The sequence below is a fragment of the Dipteris shenzhenensis genome, chromosome 2, assembly GCF_047967505.1.
Source record: "Dipteris shenzhenensis isolate YYH24624 ecotype China chromosome 2, Dip_SZ_1.0, whole genome shotgun sequence".
Lineage (NCBI taxonomy): Eukaryota > Viridiplantae > Streptophyta > Polypodiopsida > Gleicheniales > Dipteridaceae > Dipteris > Dipteris shenzhenensis.
The window spans coordinates 34,501,106-34,528,153 of NC_141597.1; the positions used below are offsets into that span (position 1 = coordinate 34,501,106).

Genomic DNA, 27,048 nt, shown 5'->3' on the forward strand with positions numbered 1-27,048 from the left:
CACAGCCAGACTCCAATCAGAGGATGATCATTGAGTCTTTCCAATTAAGCATCATGGGCTAGTAGGCCCTAGGGAGATGGTGGATCCGACGTCTAGAGTGAGAGACATGGCAGACTCGCCAGCGAGTTGAGGCACAGACCAGACTTGCGAGATTTCCCTCCATGCTCACCAGATCAGAGGCACGGACGATGGGGGTGGCAGTGGCACTTGTCCGATGCAGAGCCATAGCTAGGAGACCACAGCAAACCACACATATTGACTGTCGCCAGCGGTCTATCACTAGCTTTATGCCGCTGCAGCCTCGTACACTGCCGGGCTCCCTCTCTGCTTGACCCCTCCGCCAGCTTCAGGATGATAGTCACAGTGTTGCCACATCACAGCTTCCATCCTCTCCATGGGCTCATAGATTTCTTTTTATGTATTGGCGTTTCTATGATTATGGCTATGTTGTGTTCATCTTGGGTGTTGATGCTGCTTAGAGGTTCCAACCTTCAGCTCATTGTATCAGGTACTTTCAGTCTCATAGACCCTTCGGTCTTTCGAAGACTTTTAATAAAAAACCTCTCTCTCTCTCTCTCTCTCTCTTCCCCCCCTGCGGCTTGTATGAGTTTCTTTCGATTTGTTGTACTCTGTCTTGTGAAACTAATCAGGACTACCAATAGTTCCTACATACTTCACACTCTCTTGTGACCTGTGGCTTCTCACCCTTAAATAAACATTAGTGAACTTACATGTTTTGAAATGTGAACATGGACACTTGTCACATCCTCCTTCATAGTTGAGGTTGACAGGTTTATTTATACTTCACAATATGAAGTAATTTACAAAATTACATTCAATAATGATGAGATCTGTACATCTTCAATATTGTTTTGAGGAATGTAGATTAACGCACATCCCACTAGCATAAACTTATGGCAATAAATCAGATACCCTGAGTACGGTTTTGTGTTTTAAATAAAAGGATCCTCCTTATTCACAGCCATGAAACTTGATGCAGGGACTGAATATGGTGACTTCACACTTTCAAGCCCAGTTGGCCTTTACAGATTAGAAAATGCAGTAGTATACACAATATATGAGCTCCAAATCCGTTCATCTTCCGGTAATATTACAGCCTCAGCACTGCTGAAGCCAACACAGTGCCTTCACTACTTCCCATAGTTGCCGCATATTGCCAAGGCGTAAACTGGTATGCCCCTTGCAGCGAAATTTTACAAAACTCTGTTGTATTAAGTGGCTGCATGAAATGCCGGTTGTACCTTGATATTCGTCTTCCACCAATGATGTAAAGATCACCATTCAGGCTCTCACAAGCAAACCCAACTCGAGAGAATGCACGGCTATATAAATCTCCACCTGAGAGATTACCCACATGGTGCCATCCATTGGAGTCCCTGTCATAGATCATTAGTTTGCTCTGGTAAACAAAAAGTAGCTTCCCACAATATATGGTGTTTGGCCCCGGTACCTGATCAGTGCTTTCAGTTAACAAGCTTGCAAACCACGAAGCCATGTGTGAATTTCCAATGTGCGTACATTTGTCAAATTGCATAAGCAGACCAGCAAAACAATGCAAAAAAGCATGTGGTTCACATGGACATCCAATGAGGCAATGCAACATACAAGTATATACCTTTGTAAGACTAGAATAAGTCCAATCATTTTTGTTGTTCTAAAGACCAAAAATCTACACAGAAAAAAAAAGAGAAAATGAAAGAGAAGAAAAAAAGAGGTAAACAAAAACTTTTATGAAAAACAAAAGGAAAACATACTTAGCAAGCAAAGCAACACTTATGTCGTCATCAGTGTGTTGGAAAGGTCACCTCCCCATCTGTAAGCCCCCAAATGAGGAGAGCGTGGGGGAGGGAAACCTAGGGCAGAAGATGCCCAGAGAAGAAAGAGAGAGGGGGCTGCCACATGGGCAGCACCTCACAAGAGAAGAAAGCTGCAAAGGACGGAACCTGTGGAAGGCGGGGACAGCATGCCCTAGATCTGAACTGGCAGGGCACGATGATGTCAGCAGCGTACAGCTCTGCACGGAACTGGGAGAGGGCCTGGCAGAGGCGCAGTTATGGCAGCATGTGCAGAAGGAAAAGTGGCTGTCAGTGGGCAGGAGGCAGGCCTTTTATAGGCTGGATACTTGCCTTGAATGGAGGGCCAAAGGACCCTGAAAGTGTGGGCCAAAAGCCCTGGGGGGGTGTGCCCTTTTAGGGCTGGACCAGCCACAGACTGGTCGGCCAGTCTGTAACAGGCTGGTCGGTTTTTTACCAGCCCCCTTGGGGCCTATATAAAGAGGCCATTGAGCCTCACTCAAACATCACTTGGAGCAGCAGAAAAGCCCCATCAGAAAGGAGCAGCAGGCAGCTTTTCTTGGGCCTCATCACTGGAGGAGAAGAGAGCATACAGTGGCTGCAGACTTAGCTGAGGGTGCTGCCCACCTAGGCTGGTGCAAAGACAGCAAGGTGGAAGGGATCTAGATGGAAGGTCTACAGAAGCTCGAGGTGGAGCACGCGGACTCGAGTCTAGAGATAGCCAGCAGATAGGAGAAGGACCTTGTGGTAAGATCAGAGGACCACATCATTGGTGGGACTCTGGATCTGTCTCTTTTGTATTGTGTCCATAGTTGTGGACGTAAAAATATATATTTTGGTGGTTTCTCTATCTGGTTGGTTCATTGTCTATTGATGAGTCTGCACATCCATTGAATGCACATAAGTAAAGAAGTTTGTGATTCCACACCCACACCGCACACTGTGTGAGCTCCTGGGCATTACTATAAGTCTTCCGCTGCGTGTACCCTCTGTTGGGTATTTTCTAACATGGTATCAGAGCCCAAGTAGGAGGCTCACAAGTGTGGGAGCCTGAAGGCAGGGGCCTTGCTGAAGGACGACCCTGATTCAGAAGCTCTAGGGAATCGACTTCCACAACTGGAGGATTGTGCCCTTGCGAGAAGGAGGGTGACTCAGGTTCAGTCAGGTGCGTTCAGAGTTCTGGTTTACTGAAATTGAGTTTGGTTGACTTTGCTGTGTGGTATATACAGCAGAGATGTCGACCTCTACAGCCTCTTCAGCCCCTGCTTTCCCTTCCTCCTCCCCCAGTTTTCTCTCTTTCACTATCCCTAATTTTAAAGAGTCTCGGAACCTGGACGGGACTAATTACCCGATCTGGAAAGTGAAGATCTGGAGTCATTTAGTGGCTCGGAAGTTGTGGAAGCTGACCACGGGAGAGGAGTCGAAGCCGGAGGACATGGTGGACAGTAAAGGGGAGGTACTCATGGCAGTAGACAGAGAGGAGCTTGAAGCTTGGGAAGAAAGAGATGCCCATGCCCTGGCAATAATCATAGGGACTACGGCGGACTCCGTTCTTCTGCATATCCAGCTAGCCGAGACGTCAGTAGAGGCGTGGGCCACCCTGAAGGATCTATACGAGACAGACAATACCTCCCCGATTGTGCTTCTTCAGCATCAACTCTACAATCTTGATATGGAAGAAGGAGATACGGTACATAGCCATTTGACGAAGGTCAAGGTGGTGAGGGATCAGCTGGCAACAATTGGTCAGAAGACAGACTCATGCCATCTGGCCTTGATGGTACTGAGGAGATTGCCTCAGAGTTTCAAGAGCTTTGTTACGGCTGTGACAACAGGACAGAGGACCAAACCTCTGACGTTTGAGGAGTTGTGTCCATTACTTCTACAGGAGGAAGCTCGAGAGAAGCTCTATAACGAGGATAAAGATGACAAGGCGATGCTGGTGAAGGATTCCGCTGGCAAAGAAAAGGGCAAGCCTAATGGTGGCAAGTCCAATAAAGACGACTCTAACGACGAGGGGACTTCGAAGAGAAAGCACAAGAAGAAGTGTTTTTATTATGATACGCCCGGACATTTTGCAAAGGACTGCAGAAAGAAAAAGGCGGATCTGAAAAACAAACAGGAGTCTGACTCAGATTCAGAGGGAAAGACCAAAGCAATGTGGTAATCGAAGAGTTGTTCCTGGTGACATCACCGAGTGTTACCAAGGTCACATATGTTGATCCAAAAGTCACAATAAGGATGTCTGACATAGAGATGTGGGTCGACGAGGAGTCAGATGCCTTTGTAAGGGTGAAGGACAGCATGAAGCGCTTGGTACCTTCCAGGTGTGTGGCTGTTGACACTAACACGAGGGTGGATTCCATGAAAGGCCCTGGGGTCTCATGGTCAGATGGATGCTGGAGTTCAGAAGGGGACAGTACAGGATTACACAAACGCTTGGTGGGTGCCTTAATGAGAGTTTGCTTTCAGAGCGAACATTCAAGCAGTACAACAGTCTGGTATGTATCTCATATTCCGCATTTGAGCCTTTATAGCATGCTGTGGAGAGACTCTGCTCTTCATTTGTCTCAGGTGATAAGAGATTGGAAGGAATTGGCCTTCTTCGAAGGCAGAAGGGGAAGTATTGGTGCTTCTTCAAATCTTGGACGAAGATTGCTAGAAGGTGATGGACAAAGAGTACTGAAGCCAGAAGAGTACCTGCTTGAGAACTTAGCGAGAGTTCATGGTCCAGGTTATCTGGAAATATTCATTGGTTGCAGACCTTGCCAAAGGAAGGACGGGTTGAAACAGATCCTCAGAGCATGGTGCCTGGAAGACTCCAGGTTGTTCACTCATTATGAGGGGGACGACTGGAAGATCGTGACAGCTGGATTGCTCGAGTTCAGAGGTGGAAACGTGACTAAAGGAGGTGGTACCAGGAGGTGCTACCAAAGATGGACCTGTGTACCAGGATGGTGTGCGGAAGCGGAACCGGACCTGGTGGAGCAGGAGCCACTGGATGAAAAGCCAGGAAAAGATTTCGATACCGAAAGGTTCCAGAGGACTACAACCAGGGAGTTACTGGAGCATTTTCATCGACGTGTTGGCATTGGGCCAAGATGTGTCGGTGAGAGGGGGTGTTGGAAAGGTCACCTCCCCATCTGTAAGCCCCCAAATGAGGAGAGCGTGGGGGAGGGAGACCTAGGGCAGAAGATGCCCAGAGAAGAAAGAGAGAGGGGGCTGCCACATGGGCAGCACCTCACAAGAGAAGAAAGCTGCAAAGGACGGAACCTGTGGAAGGCGGGGACAGCATGCCCTAGATCTGAACTGGCAGGGCGCGATGACATCAGCAGCATACGGCTCTGCACGGAACTGGGAGAGGGCCTGGCAGAGGCGCAGTTATGGCAGCATGTGCAGAAGGAAAAGTGGCTGTCAGTGGGCAGGAGGCAGGCCTTTTATAGGCTGGATACTTGCCTTGAATGGAGGGCCAAAGGACCCTGAAAGTGTGGGCCAAAAGCCCTGGGGGGTGTGCCCTTTTAGGGCTGGACCAGCCACAGACTGGTCGGCCAGTCTGTAACAGGCTGGTCGGTTTTTTACCAGCCCCCTTGGGGCCTATATAAGGAGGCCATTGAGCCTCACTCAAACATCACTTGGAGCAGCAGAAAAGCCCCATCAGAAAGGAGCAGCAGGTAGCTTTTCTTGGGCCTCATCACTCAAGGAGAAGAGAGCATACAGTGGCTGCAGACTTAGCTGAGGGTGCTGCCCACCTAGGCTGGTGCAAAGACAGCAAGGTGGAAGGGATCTAGACGGAAAGTCTACAGAAGCTCGAGGTGGAGCACGCAGACTCGAGTCTAGAGATAGCCAGCAGATAGGAGAAGGACCTTGTGGTAAGATCAGAGGACCACATCATTGGTGGGACTCTGGATCTGTCTCTTTTGTATTGTGTCCATAGTTGTGGACGGAAATATATATATTTTGGTGGTTTCTCTATCTGGTTGGTTCATTGTCTATTGATGAGTTTGCACACCTATTGTATGCACATAAGTAAAGAAGTCTGTGATTCCACACGCACACCTGGGCATTACTATAAGTCTTCCGCTGCGTGTACCCTCTGTTGGGTATTTTCTAACACAGTGCCCAAGCATAAGCAGCTATACTGGGTTTCTAAAGACCCGCGGAGTCTCTTGGGCAAACCCAGTGCTTACTAAAATACATCAAATAAACAAAAGAGAGAGAAAACAAGAAAGGAAGAAGGTGACTAAAAAAAAAAAAAGCAAGTATGTGCATTATCATAAGGTTTCAAACTTAGCATCATCTCAAGTGGTAAAAATATTCCTAAAAAAACATATGCAAGCTGATTATGAATTTACAAATAGAAAAAAAAAAACTTACCTTGTGTGAATCTAGCCACATCTCAGGGATCAGACTCCAAGTACCAGTTTCAGGATTATAGGCCTCAGCAGAACCCCTCTTTGGTTTGTCGCCATACTGATTCTGCATATTTTCACCTCCTATGACCCAAAACTTACCATCCAATGCCAAACCATAGCAGCTAGACCTCACACAGAGCATACTGGGAGCAGATAGCCACAAATTCTGTTTAGAATCATACATTTCTACAGAGTCCAGAAACTGACTCTTTCCTTGTCCACCTGCTACATACACAAAATCCCCTAGAACTGCTGCTGCAAACCAGCTGCGTGGAGTGTTCATGCTTGCAGCTGTTGACCATTGACCTGTGCATGCATTGTAGAGCTTCACATCTCCAGAGACCACTCCTGTAGTTTAATTGAATAATTAACATCTGCAATGGCCACAGAATTCAAAAAACAAAGCATGTGCTTCATAAGAAGCTTCAAATGTGTGCTTATCAGTTGCTATTTGAAATCAGATAAGAAGATAGACCCCAAGAAAATTTAAAATGCATCTTTTACTTCCACATTTCAGGTCCATATGCCATCCCCATCTCAGGGACACCCTGTAAAATTGGTTGTATACACCTTATGCACAATTGTAATATATATGCTTAAATTATCATAAAACCAGAACAAAAAAGAGAGAGTATACAAAATACTGCTGAATCATTGCAACTATATACTTGCAAGACAATTGCCTGAGACACTGAGAAGAGGAAAAGTGGACGTGCGGTAAGGTAGTAAACAGGTAATGGAGTTGTTCTCCTCACCCCAATCTCAATCCATCCCCCTTCTCTCAATGCGCCTCTCCTGCCTCTTTTCTTTTCAGGATGGGAGGAGCCCCCCTTTTTTCCTAGTTGAGTTGGAAATCTAGTGGTCCTTGTCCAGGTCCTGTAAATTGAAGTTTTGTCCAATCACAAAATAAACAAGGAAAGTCCAAATGGCCCCTCCCGTCCCTTGTGCCATTGATAGTTTAAGGGATTTCGAGAGCCCATCAAATGTTGATCAATCTGTCAGAGAGCATGAGGGCTAACACCGAGATCTTGGATTGGCACAAAGCAACCATGCCAGGCACCATGTCAAAATCATTCATTCTACTGCCTTTTTACATTTCAGCCCAAAACAAGGTGCAGATTCCATGGGTTCTTGCATGTGGCCCGTTGACCTTCAAGGATTCATTGGTTCACCTATAGCTCTTAGTCGGGGTTTTGCACGCTAGATCCTTGAAGGCCACTGCTCATCTCCTCTTGTCCATCTTGCTCAGCCTTCCAATTGAGCTCAACCACGTCAATAGGCACATCCTGAAGGGGGTTTTGAGAGCAATCATCCCAAGGCCCCCACCATCATATGCCCAAGCCAACCTTAGCTCATAGTTTGCCTCTTCCATGCTAGGTCCTTCAAGGCCATGACTCGTCTTCTTGTGGTCCATTTTTCTCAGCCTTCCAATTGTGCTCAACCACATCATTAAGCACATCCCAAGGGGGTCCCCAAGTGAGCTCAACCAGATAATTAAGCACATCCCAAGGGGCCTTTGGAGGGATCATCCCGAGACCCCCACAATCACATGCCCAAGCCATCACTAATCAGAAACCCACTTCATTAGGGTGAGGGTCAATACAGAGTATCATGTTAATTTACCCAAGGCAATCATCATCAGAAAGGCCAGCTGACAACCTATCAGTCAGCCTGTTGCTTGTGAGGGTCTACTAATCTGATGTATTATCTACACAAGGCTCAGTCGCTGGGAGGTAATTGGGGACGTAACGATCCTAAAGACAAAGGGATAATTGCGATGGTTTCCATTCACTCTCAAGGGTGTCAGCCGAGGAAAGCTATGAGATCTTGCTCTAGACCCTCATGAAGGTCAGGTTGGGCCACTATCCAAATTGTGTGCCCCCAGTGAAGTGCATCCTAAAGCTCCTGCATAGTAAAAGGAGTACCCAAGTCTGTTCTCATCTCTAATGTGACTAGGTTGGTCATATGCTTCCAAACTTTGCAATAAGCTTTTGTCTGGATGGGGTGGAAGCTCGTCTGAGAAGACTGCGGAGTAAAATTCTGCAGCAATTTGTCTGACTAAGAGGGGATTGGCCCGACGAACAATGTGGGGGATCCTGAAGCTGCCTGATGCCCTCTCTGCCATCTTTCTGTCCCATGATGGAGAAGAAGTGATTGTTGCATCTTCCTCCAATCTGGGTCCAAAAGGCTTCCCCAACATGTAGCTATACTTCAATCTCTGGTCAAGGAGGTGCTGCTGCTCTTGGTGTGCTACCATAAGCCTATCATGAATCCAAGGATCTGCAAGGTTCCTCTCTTCCTCTCCCTGAAAGAGTCTGCATCTCACTACCTTCTCCTAAAGGACAATTGCGTTTCTCTTCTCTGACGCTGGCTGGTGATAGAGATCGCTAGTGTGCTGAAGAGCCGAGACAAATCCAAGGGGTCCATTTCCAATAGTGAAGTCCTGGCTATGCCAAATATCCACAACCCACTCAGTGAGCTTGGCATCCAAGTACATTGAGTTCGGGATCCTGACTCCAGCAGAGATCCTGTCCATATCAAGTCTCTGATGAGAAGGACAACGGGAAGGTGATAAAAAATACTGGTGCCTACTGAAATGAAAGTACAACCTCGTCTGTCCAATGTCCAGTAATTGATATAGATGGCATAAATAGTCCATGTGAGTCTCCTGTTCGACCAAGAGTATCAAAAGACTCGCCTTGCTCATCAGGAACTTATCCTCAAACCAGCTCTCTCTGCCTCTGATCCTGATAATGAAATCCTCCCATGCTACTTTCTCCGAGAGGACACCGCCTTCCTTTTCCCCCCTTCTATCAACAGGCCAAAAGCCAACACGATCTCTTATGTGCATAGATGTTGAGCAGGCCAATCTGAGATCTAGCTGGAATCAAGACTCCATGTGCAATAACAACAATCTTGACAGTCTTTTCCTCTCACTCTCGATTGACCATGAACTCTGTGCTCAGATGCAAACAGTGTGTGGGTGGGTGGGTGGAAGATGCCCTCTCTTACGCTCCCTTGGGTTGCTTGGTACTCGGAACCTACTCGATGCTCAGGTGCAAAAAAATACGTCAAGAACAAACACGGGGGTTTGTGCTGCGCGGGCAAAACCGTATGAAGATGGGCTGTTGTCGAGCAATTGCAAAAAAAACAATCAACAAGCGAGATCAAACGAATATTGTATTAAAAGAGGCATCGGCCTGCTACAAACAGCCGTAGCTGCAGCAATGCTTGTGCAACAACTGGCGTGTGGCAGTCACACACTCTCTCGCCTCGGCTTTAGGCACCACACAAGCGCGGGAATAGCACGACTTGTTCATGTCTAGCCTACTGCACTCAGACTTAGACAATCTAACAAACAAGGGAGCGAGCTCATTCCAACTCAGACTCCAAACTTCAGTAGCCTAGGACTCTAGAATTACTCGGTTCTGCTGGTAACCACCTTCCGATCTAGGACCTGGTAACCAGCAAGCAAAATTGTTGCCGACGACTGGCTCCATGGCATGGCTGGTGTTGGCTTTTCTTGAGCGCTCGGGGTTGCACCGCTCGGTTTCTCTATGGTAGCTCACAATTACCCTTGCCCGGACTTGACTCGAGTTGGCTGAGTAACTCGAGGCCTACAAACAAGAAGTAAGGAGGCTGAAACAATGATGCATACCCTGCCTCCTAATCCAAGGGCACTGGACCAAAAAATATTCCCTCGTAAGAAATTACCCGTCTTGGCACACTATTTGGTGATGAGTTTGTGCTCCTAGAGGAGAAGGATGTCGATTGGTTCATGCATGACCAAGGTGTTTAAGTTGATCCTGTGATGTGACCTGCTTCTTGCCATGTGTTGGGATCCTACCCAATTCTTCGATGTCCAACTGACAACCTTCATAAAAGACAGAGAGATTGGTGCGAGGTCCTGCCCAATTTGGTATTGGAGGGGGTCGCACCTTGGGCGCAGAAAGTAGAGCCACCTTTGACATAGACCGACGAAAGAGGAAAAAATTCTATCGGAGAAGGGTGTGAGGGCCCACTAGCTGCAAAACATGGGGTGTATGCTCAACCATTTCTAAATATGCAAATTGGACGATTCAAAAATATCCTGATTGCCTCGATACTATATTGAAGCCCTGACCTAATTATGTAGGTCATCAAGAGGGTCTCAACAACCTTTCACGTGCATCTACCTTGCAAGAGCTACAGAATGGTTCGGGGAAGCAAGAATACGAGTAGTTAGGGAGGTTGTTCTGGGCATATCCAACTCCATGTCGTCCTCCTAGGCAATCTCGTGCTAGGTGCTTGAATTTCCTGCAAATGTAACACTACTTACAAAAGCCAATAATCCCACTGTTTACCAGCAAAGGCTCTTTGGAGAGATGTGGTGCAATATGTCACTGAGTACCTACCAAGCCACAAAATAAAGTGGACAGCAAACTTCGAGTGGAGTTTCCGCATCTATTATCCATCCCTGAAGGCAAATGGACACACATAGCTATGGACTTCATCAGTGGATAGAGAATGGCACAGCAACAAAGTGAAGGCCTACCAAGACACGGTATTCAGCATCTCAGGTTGCTTGGTAGTTCATACCGTGCCTCGTAAACCATGCGGATATCCGTGCATACCATGTGTCTGCTCCGCTCTCTACTAGTCGTCTGGATGACTCCAAGGCCAGTCTTGGTAGTCTCCATCGAGGCAAGTTCCAGACTCTGTGGATGAAAGTCACTATCTGAAAGATGGCATCGATCTGTAGGGGAGTCATGGCGAACTCTGCCTGTACTATCTCATGTGGAATTGAGGGCTTACTCCGAATCATCCTGGCCCCCATAGTCACCTATAGCCGCTCAAATTTCCTCCACTCGGTCTTCGGTAAGTCACATCCCCAAAAGGGTGCTGCATACATGGCCGTCGGTCGTACTAGTGTGTCAAAGCGCCAGCTCTTCGTTGGTGGGTCCTAAAAGTGTGCTTGGAAGCACTGTCTCTCTAATCAGGCCAAAGCACCCCGTCCTCATGTGAGTCGTGCCTCGGCTGCGTGTGTCATCATGAAAAGGGGTCCTATGAATACTGTTCCCAGATATGTGTAGGACTGCACTATCTCCACACTGGCTCATCATGATAGGTGAAGCTGAGTCGACAAGTCACTGCAAGTGAGGTATTGAAGACCATAACCTTGGTCTTCCTAAGGTTGACTGTCTCAGCCAGGTTTAAGGAGGAGCTGAAGAACTAGAGACCTTTGACCATGCTTAATACATGCTACAAATCCTTGCTAAGGCATTGGCACTCAGCCTCAGAGACAAGATGCAAGTATGGATCTATGAGGATCAAAGGGGTTTTATAAAAGGAAGGCACATTTTAGAAGCAATACTAAATATGGGAAGGGTTGGAATTGGTAGATGATCAAGGCCAAGACATGTCTTTTTTGAAGGTAAATTTTCAAGGCTTATGACAGAATGGAGTGGGGATCCATCATTGGCTCCTTGCAAGATATGGGAATAGGGCCCAGATTTCAGAAATTTGTGTAATGATTACTTGTAAAAGCAGTTGCAAAGGTAGAAGTAAATGCTTTCACCTCACATCCATTTGCACTGAACAGATTCATAAGGCAGGGTTGCCCCCTCTCCCCGATAGCAGCAGATGCTTTAGGTTGGCCCATTAATGACAAGGTGGATGAACAACTAATTGATAGCATACAAGTAGATAATGACATGTAAACTTCCTCCTCTGAGAACTCCTCCCCCCCATCTGATTCTTTCATTGATTCAAACACCGAGGATGAGAGAGTATCACTGTCTTGCACCTCTTCTTCTTCTGGTTTCGTGGCACCCGGTTGCACTGGGATCTTCTCCTTAGGAGCACAAAAAGACATGTGTCCTGTCTTCCAATAGCTGACTGCATCACTCTTTCTCAACCATGGTCTCTCGAGTATGGCTGGGTAACTCCTACCTGTATCTTCAATGTCCACTACATAAAAATTGACGGTGGTGGTCAACTCATTGACAGTGATGGGCAAATCCTCAATGACTTCTAGGGTGGCGAGGAGTCGACCATCTGCTACCTTGAGTCGAGTGGAGGAACATCTTGTACATTTCAAATTCAATTTCTTCATGATTCGGGGCACCATGATATTACATGCAGCTCCCCCATCAACACACATTTTTGACACGGCGATTATCTATGATGACATCTACTGTATGTGGGTGCCGATCAATTTCTTCAGAGATAGAAGATACCTCTCTTACCTTTCCCTTTTTCTTGTTCCTCCTTGTTGAGAGCCCTTGCTACAGCTCACATCTCACCTTAGGGCTTAATGCTATTAGTTGAGGGAGCGTGATGATCAAAGAACAATGAGCAAGGTTCGGAATGACCGAATAGTCTTCTTGCCCCAAGCCAATGGGAAAATCCAAGGGCGACCACTTACTCCTGTGAGATCTTTTAGTCTTCTCTATTGGTGGGTTTGCCATCTCAACAGCTGAGGGCTTTGTGTGCCACCATTTGCAGACGATACAAACCTCATGCCCCACAATAAACCAGTTTTAATTAGAAATACAATGCATTCCTTGGAAATGTTTTGTTCAGCGTCAGGCTCCAAAATGGATCTTTGGGACCATAAATAAACCACAGATTTTATGGAGGAAAAAGGATGCCAAATCCTCAAGGAAGGGGAGATTTTCAGACTGTAGAGCATTCCAATGGGCTTCTGATGCAGAATGGAAGACAGGTGGGAATGAGTATTGCAGAGGATCAAGGAAAAGATTTAAAAATGGCAAGGTTTCAACTCACAATCGCCAGCGATGGAGTGTGTTGCAGATGCCTTAGAGGTCAAGAAGATCTCCCCACGTGTTTAATGTGGTCAGATGCAATATATGTCCCATCCAATTTAACTATGCTTACCTTTTGTAAGGCGATTTGCCTCACAGAATGCAGGACAAATGCATTGTTCTCAGAGTATAGGAGAAATGGATTGTTCCCAGAAGTACAGTCATTTGGAACGTCTGACTATTTATTTCTGACTTCATTGACGTGGGAGATATCCACCCAGCTATTTTTTGATAGGCGTGACTGTAAACAGTTTTAAAACTTTGACTTTTACTGATATCATAATTTAAAACCCGCAGTCTTCCAGCTCAGCTGAGTTGAAGCTTAACAATACAGGAACGACACTATTTTGATAATCCTGCCAAATATTTTTATATTTAATGTTCACACTGGCATCTGATAATTTTAAATTCTTCGAGATGAAAGAAATGTATAAGCTTACCTGAATTGTACCAATTTGTATCTGCATCAAGTTTGTTATACATCCCTCCCATAAGGAGAAGTGTAGGCCCTACAGCAACACAAGCAAAGCCCTGCCAGCATACATCTTCTGAATATCCAGGGACCGGCGGTAATTCATACCATTTGTTTAATTGTGGATTGAAAGCTTTAAAAGGAGTCCCTCTTGGTATCTCTGCTAGAACATAGAGCCATGCTTCTGCAGATCCAACCTGCGAATATATAGAGAATTCAAGTCATGTTCAAGCCACCAAATCTGTTAGCCATTAAAAATATGTTCAAGCCACCAAATCTGTTGGCCTTCCTCCCCCAATGGAGGGGTCCCATTCCACACACACACACACCATTTGTGCACAGTTTCCTTGCTGTAACCAGAGCTTCTTGCCTCATTTCTAAGTCGCACTCTCTCTCTCTCTCTCTCTCTTGCTGTCTCAAGTTTTATGCTTCCACATGTGCAACGTCTGACAGAAATATCCCATAAATGGGTCTTGCATCCACTATTCAAATCCCTAGAGCTATTCATGAGTTCATCTCTATTGTCTAAGCGAGATCCCTATGTCACTTGCGTCTTCAGTGAGGAACTGCCAATGATGATAGACACAATTTTCCACCTATCAATTGACACGACGTAATCATGGACGTGGACGTGGATGTGGGCATGGGCATGGACATGGGCGTGGACAAGAATGTGAGCCTGGGTGTGGGCGTGGGCATGATCACCTCTCTGATCTCCTTCTTGGTCCAGTGACACAGGAAGATGTAGAGGTGGGGGCATTGGAGGCTCTTGAAAAGCTGGCAGAGCAAGAACTTGAGTATGATGATGAAGACAACACTGTTAGTGAGGGAGACTTTTGGCCTTTTTCATCGTCCAGTAGTCACTCTTCAGATGATGGTGATGATGATGAGGAGGAGGACGAGGAGGAGGATCAGTCCATGATGCGCGTTGACTAGTCGCTATCTACCACATAGTAGCAACGAGCACCATGCATGTATTCCAATTTCAAAGAACATCACATGCAGTTTATACTTTATTATTATGTCTTTACTATTTTGTATTTCACTATTGCATCTGACATTCCAGATTTGTTATTACTTATATGTATTGACTCTTGAGTGTTAAGTTTTAACTTGTTACTTCTCATACCTCAGGAATTGGCCCTCATAGCTCAGAGCACTCTTGAGTGTTAATTTTTAACTTGTTAATTCTCATGCCTTGGGAGTCAGCCCTCAGAGCTCGGGACATTTGAAATCTTGTTAATGCAAGAGGAAAATTTGATCAATGATGGTTGTTAATATGTTTCCCTTGAGTACATACTACATGTCTTGTGAATCTATGATAGTTTTAAGGTCTACTACCCCTTCCTTGAAAATATTTAAAAATCTAACGCCTCTAAAATTTTACAATCTTCAGTCTTTGGTACCTTACATGCCTCTTATGTCACACATCTTACCACTATGGAACGTTGGCTTAGCTCAATTGTTGCCATCTCAGCAGCAGGCTTGTCGACGATCGATGGTTGGCTAGGCATTCTTGTTTCAATGGGTTTCTTAAGCATTATCAACTCTATGCACTTGGCAGCCGTTCTCTTGCCTTTACCTTGAGATTCTACTCCTAGAGACCTCCAGGGCAAGGATTCTTGAAAATGTGCTTCCTATTCTTGACTGCACGGTGCGCCTTCAGTACTCTTCCTAGTGCTCACCGAGATTGAGCTTGTAGTGAGCAAGATTAAGAAATGTGCTGGCAATTCATTTGAGGAAGATAAAGCAATGGCCTTGGTTGCTTTTGCCTTTGCAAATCATGTTGTGATGTCGGTATTCTGAGGTAATTCACTGCTGCACTTATGAGTCTATTGTGCAACACACAAAGATGCAGTTAAAGGCCTTGCCAGCATCCCTTCAATTGCTTTGTAGAGCCAGATACAATGCCATGTAGGCAGAGAAATGGGCTGCCACGGGAGCAGATCTGAGGCAATGTGCAGGGCTCTGACATGGGCAGCATGCAGGCTGCCATGTGAGCTGGTAGACAGCCCAGAATAGAGGCTTGATAGAATATTGAATGCCCCCCCTTGGGGCCCTTTATGTAGGGCTGAAGCCTTGGAAAACCAACCGACCCAGTTTGTAGACTGGCCAACCAGGCTACAGATTGGCCCAACTTTGTTGCAATCTTTTACTGGCCCAAAATAGGCTCCTGACTGCCGCGTTGCCCCATGAGTGGGCCTTCTGCCCACAGTTGAGGGCTTGTACTGCCCTCCAACAACAGCTTGGTAATGCTGCCCACATGGCAGCGCTGCCAATGACTTCAGATTTGCCCCTGTGGCTGCCCATGTGGTATCTCTGAGTTCCTGTGGTGCACCTCCCCCAAGCTCTCTCATGCTCACAGGTTGGGAGACTCCAACAAGCTTGAGTTTTTGGGACATAGGTTTAGTCTATCCAACAAAATAGACCCTCAATGCACGGTGATTTTTCTGAATGGCGTCTTAGAGTCGCCAACAATTGGGTCTTTTAGAGGTTTGCCATCTATGCGTGAAGCTTATTTTCACACGTAGCATTGGAGTGAAGTACTGTAGCTGATGAATCGGCGACATTTCCATATGCGGTGGCACTTGCTTGGATTGCCCAAGTGACCTAACTCTCCGCTACGTGGTACGGTGGCATTTGGCAGTGACCTAGCGTACTTTCACTGGAATCGTGGGCAACAGATTTGACGAGTGAGGTGCGATGCACACATCGTAAAGAACAGCCATCTCCCAATGCATATGCACTTGTGCAAGCCTTGACAATGCTTTCCAAGGTATCTTGGAGGCCTGCATAACCTCTTTGCAACTCTGCATCGTGCATGCGTGTTTAGACACAAGAAGATAGGGGAGCAGGTGAGCACGTTTTTCGCGGGCACTGTTAACCGTTGACCCCTTACCTGGTACTTAGGTGGTTTTGATTAGATTCTTACGATGGTTGTGATTTTGTCTCGAGTGGTGTTTTTCACAAAATAAAAAGACAAAAGGACGGGGGTTCTACCTGTAGCCGTAATCCGTAAAACTCCTGGCTTTCAGATAGGTGTTTCCATGCTGCGCACACAGACCGTAACTTAGGTAGTGCGATTCTTGCCACCCTGGCCAGGCATAATACGGCTACATCGTTAGGCAGCCCAGGTATCAAATTAACCTCCTTCCAATGAGCCCTTTTGCCAAGCCGGTCCTCTGACTTCCGGGTGCTTCCGATCCTTTCATCTTCCTCACTAAACAATATGCTGGAATCCTTCGCTTCTATCGCGGAACACGAGCACCTGTTTCCATCCTGATGTTGTGCATTCCCACTGAGCTCTTCTCTCCGATTCATTGTACTGGATTCTAAAAGAAGTAGACTTGTCGTGTTAGAGACACTCTTTCTCTATTCTTTCCCCGCTTCCTCCTCTCGATCGTGTAGTCATTCAGAAACGAAGATGAGGTTTGACAACATAAGAGCTGGCTTGAAGAGATTGGATAAGTCGACAAGGAAGATGTCTGTTGTGTGCTTGGTCTCTCCTCAAAGAAAATTTGCTGGGCTAAAAGCTTGAGTAGCTCATGAGCGTCCCCTGTTGCTCGCCATTGCGGATTGTCCAAGAGGGCTACGATTCTCCTGAGTGTCTGTCAATCATCTCCTGATTGAGCTAAATCATAGCTTCTGCCACTATGGACTCCTTTCCCACATTCCAATACAAATAAGGATAACTGTTGACATATCTCATAACATAATCTTGTCACATTATGAAAATCTTGATGTTGTTGGAGCTTCAAGATTAAAATGCATAGATGTTTTTGGCCTGCCCTTTGGGGTAGGCTATAGTGAGGACGGTTTGTGGTAGAAAAGAAAAATACTTTTTTTAATTTTTTTAAAAACTAATTTTGTGGTTGGGCCTTCGGATTTGGACATCCACTTATGAAGCGCCAGATGGTGCACGCCTTTGCACATGCAGTTTCGTTGTTTGCTGATGCGATTGGGTGGGTTCCCGTGATGCATGGAATCCAAAGTTCCCCATCCACGTGACACCTCTCCATAGGTTGACCTCTAGCCTCGCTTTGAAGGCATCCACGTGTGAAGCATTTGTTGGCCGACTTGCAGACCTGTATTTGCATGTTCTTCCACGTGTCCCATCTACAGATTTCTGGCCTCGCCTTTTCTTTCACCGACTTCGCTCTCCATTGTTGTTGTGATGTCTGTTGGAGTCTCAGCGATGGAGAAGGGCATGTCCGAAGGCGTGACACTATGTGTTCATGCAGAGATTTGCCTCTCCGTTAACGTCGGAGGTCTTCTGCAAGGTGCGTACTGCGTGATTGGATGATGCATGATCAAGTCATTGTGTCGAGGCCCAAGGACGTCTCCTCCTCTACCGCTTTGCCTCTTGCCAGTTGTTGGAACCTCTTGTGGACGTTCCAACTGTGTGCATGTGTTGTTGTTCTATTGGTGGTGTGTGCTGGAGTGCGGGACAAGCTGAGGGCAACTAGGCCGTCTCCTCATCCATTGCTTTGCCTCTTCGATATTCTTGGAGGTTGTTTTGGACGCTTCATCGTGCGTGTTCCCCGTTGTCTGAAGAGAGAAGTTTTCCTACTGGTTTAGTGTTGCAACCATTTGCATGTGTCGGTCTCCTTGGGTGTTTGTGTGCTGGAGCGCGGGAGAAGCTGCGGGTAGCTGCGAACCATTGGAGGGGCCACGAGGATATGCAACTATTGGCACTCTTGCACCATTGGGTGCTCTCTCGCTCTGGTTCGGGCCCATCTTACACTACTTATATAAACGCATAACTTTTGCTGGTGCACTTTACCTCTTGCCTCCGCTCTGAAATACTGTCTTAAACATTTAATTGCTATCTACTCATGGCTTCCAAAACTGACTTTTGTGGTGAATCGATGGAGACCAGCAGCGAGAATTTTGCTGCTACCCTTCGCATTCCTTCTAGTATTCCTTCTTGAAAAATCTTCTACTTCATTCGTATATCTTCTACTTCCTTCTCGTACTTCTAACTTTGAGGCTTTGGGTCTTCTCATACTTCCTTCTCGTATCAGGAGGCCTTCTATGCACGTCGTCTAGTTTGGGCGATACCTCACAGAGCAAGTCAGACATCCAATACAGTAATGCATTCGTCAACTCTATCCTACTATTAGATAGTTCCTTGTAGTTCCTACAGTGAAAGACGAGGTAGATTCCTCAAATAGTACTGCATGCAGGACGTGTGTATTTCCCCAGGACTTCAAATAAAGACGAAGCCGAACAACTATGAGTGAGTAGCTAAAGGTATGCATGCTACGTTTGCATGTTGATGTTGCACAGAGTGGAAACTTTGGTCATGTATTCGCCTTCTTGTGGTTAGTCTTCGTCGCTTGAAGAGACTTGTATACATTTGTGACTATCTTAAGTGTTGCTATAATAGGGAAGCCTATTGTTGCGAATATGGTCATTGTGAGGGACCCTTGCCGTGGAAAAGCGATCATGAAGGACCAACCCATGGAATTAGGCGAGACATCTTTTGCTGTTGGAGTTTATATGCACGTAGTTGTACTTTCATTAGTTCCATCACTACCGCAGTTGTTTTTTGATCTGTGGAATTGTAATTCACAGCACATGGAGGACAGCCTGCTTATCGTGTACTAGATAGTCACAGTGACAACCCAAATCCAGGCTACGCTACAATACAGCAGTGTGGGATGGGGAAGGCGCCCAAAAAATCATTGAAACGGGTGCTTCAGATTGCTGCAAAGGAAGCATATGAGGACGGTGCATAAGGATTGCAGTCTCTTCCTTTGCTCAGTTTAGAACTTTGTACCTATGAATGCCCAACGATTTCACGTTTGCTTGCTTTGACAACGTTGATGATTTGTAGGTTATTATTTTAAGAACCCACGTCTTTATAGCTACTGTTGTAGCTATCTTAGTTGCTCCTACACTGTTAACATCTGAGTGAATACCTTTGGTGGTTCGGATAAGCAGAATAGAAAAATCAGCACTCTCCCATTTTATAGGATCACGATTTCCCTGTTCTCTTGATAGGATCACGATTTCCCTAGTCTCTGTCATTGTAGTGATTTGCTTAGTGATAATTGATGCCACACTTGGAAGTGACTTAGAGAGAGTTGTGAAATTCAGCATGTTTGCAAAACCATTTTAATGATACTTGCTTTGCACATTCAGCAACCTTTTATGTCAAAGTCTTTTTTTTTTGTTGAAATGTGATGGTTTTCCCAATTTGCATGCATAAATGCACTTGTGCTACACCTTCCTATTAACTTATGTGTGCATTTTGTGAGATAATTTTTGTTGTGACAAAAGTGCGCACATTCCTTATGTATGTTTTTTGTTTTTTATCCAGCAAGCAACCACTCATTCCCAAAGAAAGAAATTGAAGACAATGCTACATCAGATACATTAGTAAAAAAGAGATGCATTGATGCACCACCTTTCAATAGCAAGCACTACAATTTGCATGCAATTGTGCCCTTAGGTCAACCTTCTACTAGCACAACCACTATAAAGGCTGGACTAGGGAACATTTTTGGTGTTGCTGGGACAATCGCGTTTGTGGTAATAAGGTTGACTCCAAAGGCGCAAAGAACGATCTCTTAATCATTACCGATGGCCCCCGCAATGAGGATCGCGCTACAGTAAGTGTTTTGTCATAGTGTCAAATTATGAACATTATGTGACCGTAGAGATTCGCTAAACTCAGCTTTTATGGTAGTTGACCTTTGTCAATGAGCGAAGGAGTGTGCACACACAATTGGTTCAAGAATTCCATGAGAATGGAATTGTTATGCATACGTTGAGAAATGTGTCATACATGCATGCACGTGATTGCCTATGTGTATATGACTTCACTATCCTTGGTGATGTTCCTGAGGGCAATCAAAGGGAGGAGTTGAAACAAGTCTTTATTACTCAAGTATCAGACCTCGGATATGGGAGAAAGATATTACTGGAAACCTTGAGCATCTTTGTATGAATTCATTATAACATAAGCTAACATTTCTTAACTTGTATGCTCGCATGTACATGGCATTCTCCACTTTACTTGCCTCAATGGTGATCTAGTTGAACACCAATGCTACACCTGTGCCGGCACACGAGTTAGTAGGGATCCAACTCGGCCCTATTGTTTCACTTGTGATGCAGGACATAGTGCTATTGTAGTACCATCTCTTAAGGGATGCATCCTTGTGCAGGACGGTTCTAATATAGTTGTGCAAGTTGTTGGAGTAGATGTATACTATTCTTTCACTACAGACTCCTTTCTTGGTCCTATATGCGGACAATGCCACACGTGTTCGCTCTATGCTACTAGAGCTAAAGCCCACTGGATACTTTACCATTAATAGCCCTGGTCATGTCATCTCTTTTGATGTAGAGTGATTAGAGACACACCTTTATTGTGGACTGAATTTTGGTTGGATTGTAATAAAGAGGGAGTGATAACCTCATTTTGGTAGAAAACATAGTGGCAATTTGATATTGACTGTGATCTAACTAGGCTGACACATTTAGTGTGTAGCCACTTTATTTTGGATTATAATAAAGAGGGAATGAAAACCTCATTTTGGTAGTTTCGCATACATTGCTATACTCAATAAATGGTTCATCTACTTGCCTTCCATGCACTTTTCTTGATTACCTTGCATTACAATGCTTTAAGAAGTCCTTCAACTTTCTACTGAAATTTGTTCATATGTTAAACCATTGCCATCATTAAATGGAGGATAGCGAACAAGTCAATGTATATGATTTTCATCGAATACTGCAATTTAAGATGGTGATGAGGATAAACTAATACAACTCATGAAAAAGTTTCCACAACACACCATGATACCCTCACCCATCTATTGGACCGCTTTAAAATGGAATATAAAGTACTTCCAAGGACATTGCAATAATGTATCTAGACATGGACACACTGTCAAAATATACATTGAAAGGAACAATGCAAAAAATCTACATCTAATACAAGCAACCCAAACTAAAAATATCCATTTACATCATGCTCATAAACATGCAAGAACTGAAGAAAGAAAGAGGGATAGCGAATCTAATGAAGAAGCACACATCAAGAAAATAAATGATTCGCCTAGGCATGTGCATGTTTATGTTGTGGTACATTGACATTTTTAAGGAAGTTGAAGACAATGTCGAAGAGCAGCAAATTATTTTTGCAAAAACATAACGTGATATCACTGAGTGAAGATGCAACCAGACCTTGCTTATGCTCTATGTGTATTAATCAAGTATGAAGAGAAAAGGTGCCAACATTTTGTAAGACAAACATGGTCTTATCATCACCAATAAGTTGCGTTGCAACATTGAACCAAATCGAAAGCAAGCTTAGGATTCCATTCTCACAAATAAGAGAGCTATCTTATGAGGGTCTGTTCAACATGAGAGGTAGCATGGTAAATGTGTTTGCAAACACTGATAGAGCTCAACGTGTACTTCTATGATTCACTGGTGATTCGGCAACAGTCATGGTGGCCTTAAAGAGAAAGGTAGAGTATACTCATAGTTACATGAGTAGTGTAGTGCGGCCAATGTTGACAATGTGTGCTCTAAAAGAACTACTAGTCACCATTATACAAAGAAAACAATGTCCAATTAAACCCAGTGTGGATAGAACACATACTACAATTACAACAAAAGCTAACGCAGTAGCACAAAAACAATTCAAACATCCATTGACAGTGAAGATGATGAAGATATAAACATGGACACACTAGCCCACGGAGTCTACACTAGTCAACGAGTTGTCGACTATAAAGACAAAACAATAGTGATTGCATCCTCTGAAGGATTTTCACCACTCAGTATCTTTAAAGATAAATATTGTGAGGAACTAGCATTTCCTTCTATTTTTTATGGGCATTCAAGAAAGTACATGATCCCTAAATGCACTTCATACCAAAGCATAGCCCAATGGGAGCTCACTAACAGTGACAAGAGGTTTGCATTATCAATTGAAAATCTATTTTATAAGATGATGAAAACCATGGTTTGGCAAATACTTTCGTCAACATGGGTACGAATGTGAAAAGCTCAATTGAAAGGACATAGGCTATGTGCAAAAGATGTTGTAGCTGACACAAACATTGAGAATTTGTTGCAATCAAATATTGGATATAAAGATTTTGTGTGTTTAAGAACATTCATGGACTACAAGAATAAGCTTAAGAAAAACGTGTTCGGCATGTTACGACAACTTGGTTCACCAATATTCTTCATAACTTTATTTGCAGCTGAAAGACTATGGACACCTTTAGGAGATTGCTTACAATACTTGAGACACTCACATAATGTTACCCAGCAAGATCAACCAGCTACACAAATCAGAGACCTAATTAGATCTGACCCAGCACAATACTATGTTCACAGATTCCAAGCATTAAAAACACTTTTACTTGAAGATAAAGAATTACTTGGGCACGTAATCGACTACTTCTTTGTGACTCAGTTCCAAAACAGAGGAAGCCAACATGACCACGGATTGTTATGGATTAATAATGCACCATCGCTTCACATTTCAACGCCTGAAGATATTACCAAATTCATTGACACATATATTACAACTGATAATAGCTAACTCAATGTGCAAAATGCTGACATGTAGAAGCACAACCATTGAAAAACATGCTTAAAGAATAGAAAAAGGTCGTGAAGCAGCTATCGGAGATGAGGATGCACTCAACACCCTGCATCCATCCAACGAAACTCGTACCTATAATCCTAAGCGCAGACGAGGCAGTGAATGTGAATGTGAAGGCATTCCTTGATGATGGTCAACTCTGCTCGGGGGACCTTGAGACTCCTCCTTTTTTGTAACCATGTTGTTGGTGTCAAAGGATCAAGAGGACCCTACGAACATGTTCACATGCATGCCTACTGTGAAGATAGCAAGTGCAAAATGAGCTCCCAAGATCACCGATTGAGGTTCTTCATGGGGATTTCCGCACTTGCCTGACCGTAAGTAGGGGGTTGTGGGTCTGTCAGCATCCGATGGAGCTCATTTTGGAAATTGTTATACCTCACCGCTGTGCAATCTCCTCTTGTACCTCTACCACCTGAGTGCATGCCGATGCATGCAACGTGCCTCCGCAGTTCCAGTAGGGAGAGGACGACATGAGCTCGTGAACACCCTACCAGAAGCAAGTTAATCATTGCCACATCACGAATTCCTTTCGTGCATAGTAAGAATGTGCATTGTGATCGCCAATGTGTAGCATCATAATATAGTGTAGATGCTACGAGCAAATATGAATGAACAAATAGCGCAACATCTACTGGAAGAATACTGAGAACATGATAAGATGATCACAAGACTGCGCAACTCTGTATTACTCAAAGCAAGAGCTCATACAACATATGGAAAGAACAGAGAAAGAATGCTAGTAATAGCATGCGTACAAGAACTGACTATCAGTTAGAGACCGTTGAAGACCCGAACCACTTGGAGGACTGAACCGCCAAGTGTTGCGGCTAACCTACCCGCACACACCCCTCGCAATCTCACTGTTGCTAACCCGCATGGTTATGATGTTAGTGAATCAGAAGTTGTTGCTTGATCAGAAGTTCTTGCTCACACTGTTGCAAGTCTGAATTGTATTATTCCTTAGCTACTTGGCTTATTAGGCTAATGAAATCTATGCCCCATTTTGCAAATGTTTGGTCTACTAAGATACCAGTGAGGGGAATCATGTTTGCCTTGTTGGGGATTTTGGCTCTCTGGCAGGGATCACAATGTTTGAAGAACTGGGCCGAATCTTCGAAGAGTGTAGGCCACCAAAGACTAGCTTGCAACACTTTTTGTGCTATGAATTTTGCAGTGAAGTGGCCACCTGCTATGCCTAATGTGCCTCTTCTAGCACATCCATGTACTCATCCTCCCTCACACACCTACTCATAATGCCATCCTTCCCCACATGGTAAAGTTGGCTTGCGATGATCAATTGGTAGGGTGCGGCATCCTTGATGTGCTTACCAGCCCTTTCTTTGTTGAGGGGCCTCTCATCTCGGAGCCCATTTGCAAGAAAGTGGCCTATCTCCATTGCCCTTTGTGGAGTTATATCAATTAGGAACAAAGGGGTAATAGGGAGGTCATCTTCCACTCCAATTGGGGGTTCACCTTTAGGTATTCTCGAGTGGTGCCAAGACATGGGTCTTTCCTTTATGAACCATGACGGTAAAGTTAATTCAAAGAGAATTAGCGTCCATCTGGCTATGTGCCCAATCATACATGGCTTGTTGAGACCAAATATAGTAGGGCTTGGTGTTCCACAAAAAACACAAACTTGTTTACCAAAACAAGAAGTGTCTAAAATTTTTAACTGCATACACCATGGCAAGGCCTTATCGCTGACCTTGGCATCATTTAGTTGCTGGCTAGAAAAGTACACTCCATTCCACTAATTCTCTTTTTTCCTACCTTCCCACAATCATGCCCCTTTTTTTAAATTTCAAATTTTACAATGGGGATGCTTGACCTGAGGGGATGCTACCTTGCCGAAGACTACCTTTTTTTGTTTTGAATAGCTGTGAAGGCCTTACCTTGTATAGTGATATCCTTATTGCCAGCATTAATCTTTGCCTGCTCATCCTCTGATTCCTCATCACTCGCCCCATCTCCTTCCATTGCATCTTCTTTATTGACATATTCCTCAAATTCCTTAGACCATTTTCGAGCCATTTTCCTTCAACCACAACAAGTACTCAATCGATGAGCATAAGCCATCTAGAGCCATTAATAAGGCTAGACATTTCAAATACTAACTTAGTAAAAGCATGTAAATTAACTTTAATTATACTTAAACCCATTGAAGCCTCAAAGATGGTAGCATGGCTAAGATTCACCCAATGACCTACACTTCCATAACATTATAGGAAAAAGATTCGCTCACACATGATAGTTGAGCAAGCTCTTTGGATACCAATCGTCTCTCCTCACAGTTAGATTATTCCTACACCCATAATTATGTTCCCCTGTTAGAGATTACCCTGGTGCCCTCTCTCTCTCTCTCTCTCTCTCTCTCTCTCTCTCTCTCTCTCTGTGCACAATTGTTTGCTATGTATGTATGTATGTAATACATATCACTGTGTGCACAGATGTATGTATGGATGGCCGAATGGATCAAAATAATAAATTTCTCTTGGATCCCATTGATTATGAAGCATCTCGTATGAAGTCTGATGTAAATAACAACATGCAATCAAGAGGCTGGATAAGTGTTGAATCAATTGATGGAAAGGAAATTGACATAGTGACAACAATCTTTACTTTTTAATTTTTTCCTAAATAGTTTTCTAAAATTTTCTTAATCTTTGCCTTTTTCTTTCCCTACTCTCTCTCTCTCTCTCTACTTTTCTAAATTCTTCAAATAAAATTTTAATTATTTACCCCCCTTCTTTTACCTGAGTTTTCCTTATTTTTCTCAAATTTCCTAAAAAATTGTATATTATATTTTCCTTATTTTTTCCCTTCTTTGTTTTCTTTCCTATAACTATTTTTTCCTAACTTAATTTTTTCCTAATAAATCCTCCCCCCCCTCTCTTACTTAATACCTCTTTTTCTAATTTTATCTTCCCTAATTACCCTCTCCCATTTTCCCCTTCCCCTTAATTTTTCCTATTATCCTCTTTTAAATTAAAAAAATTCCCTATTTTTTTCTTTATTCTCGTCCTAATTCCTAAGCTTTTTTCAAAATTCTCCCTTTAATTCCTCCCTATTTTAGCCTCATATTTCGTTTCCAAATTGGTGTGACTATCAACCGACTACCTAACCAATCGTCTCCTGACCCCCTCAACTACTTTCTCTTTCAACTATTTAAACCTTCCCTCCTTGCTTCTCTCCCACACACCGCCTATAGCTACTACTCTTTGCTACTGTGGCTTCTACATAGACTAGGCTTTGTTGATCCCCTCACATCCTCAACTATCGTTCCATATAGTCCCTATTGCAGCTTAGCTTTGGCCAATTGCCTTCCTTCCTTGGCTGTCCCACATCTCATTTCGCCACAATCTACCATGCAAACTGCCCAGTACCTTCCCCCCATGTCCTATACTTTTGCCTCCCACAACTGAGGCTAAGTCCCACTGTCTGCTCCCTAATCGACGACGTCTACTTGGTCAAAACACTACCGATTCGACTCACCTATACCTCATTCCAAACTGTGCTTCTCTGACTGTGCATGACAATCTTAAAAGTTGTCTACAGCACTACTGCACTCCACGACTCTCTCATGCGGTCCTATTATCGATACTAGGCATGCGGTCCTATTATCGATACTAGGCCGCCGTCAACTCTCGCCCCAAGTTCTAACTTCTAAGATGGACCCTCAGGTCCTACACCTCTTCTTTCATTACTCCCTCAATTTTTATTTTATTAAAACACTCTCTCATCTCTCTCTCTCCCCCCCTCTTTTTGTCCCCTCCCTACGTATTCACAGTCTCCTCTCTTTTCCCTTCTTAGTTTTAAACCCCCTTTTTTCTCTTACCCTCCTCTTATATCCTTTCATTATACATCCTCTTGTTTTCACATTTCATTGCTCTATTTCAATCAA

The 27,048-nt window shown here is 44.4% G+C and overlaps 1 protein-coding gene across 2 annotated transcripts; it reads right to left on the minus strand.

The window, feature by feature from the left end:
- Nucleotides 1-804: 804 nt before the first annotated feature.
- LOC147904672 (F-box/kelch-repeat protein At1g16250-like) lies at nt 805-16,859 on the minus strand. Of its 2 annotated transcripts, none has more exons than XM_087395144.1 (4): nt 16,505-16,859; nt 13,473-13,701; nt 6,189-6,532; nt 805-1,471 (listed from the first exon to the last, which is right to left on the minus strand). In XM_087395144.1, exons 1-4 carry the CDS (start codon nt 16,823-16,825, stop codon nt 1,112-1,114), a joined length of 1,254 nt encoding a protein of 417 aa, XP_087251270.1. In that variant the 5' UTR covers nt 16,826-16,859; the 3' UTR covers nt 805-1,111. The 2 variants fall into 2 exon arrangements, with proteins under 2 accessions (XP_087251270.1, XP_087251261.1); XM_087395135.1 differs by having other exon boundaries at nt 807-1,471; nt 6,189-6,574.
- Between the last annotated feature and the right edge of the window lie 10,189 nt (nt 16,860-27,048).

Coding starts and splice junctions, on each gene's coding strand:
- LOC147904672 (XM_087395135.1), bottom strand. CDS start 16,825: ATGAATCGGAGAGAAGAGCTCAGTGGGAATGCACAACATCAGGATGGA. Junction 13,702..16,504: donor TTTACGGATTACGGCTACAG/GTAGAACCCCCG, acceptor ATATATTCGCAG/GTTGGATCTGCAGAAGCATG. Junction 1,472..6,188: donor TGTGGCTAGATTCACACAAG/GTAAGTTTTTTT, acceptor AGCACTGATCAG/GTACCGGGGCCAAACACCAT.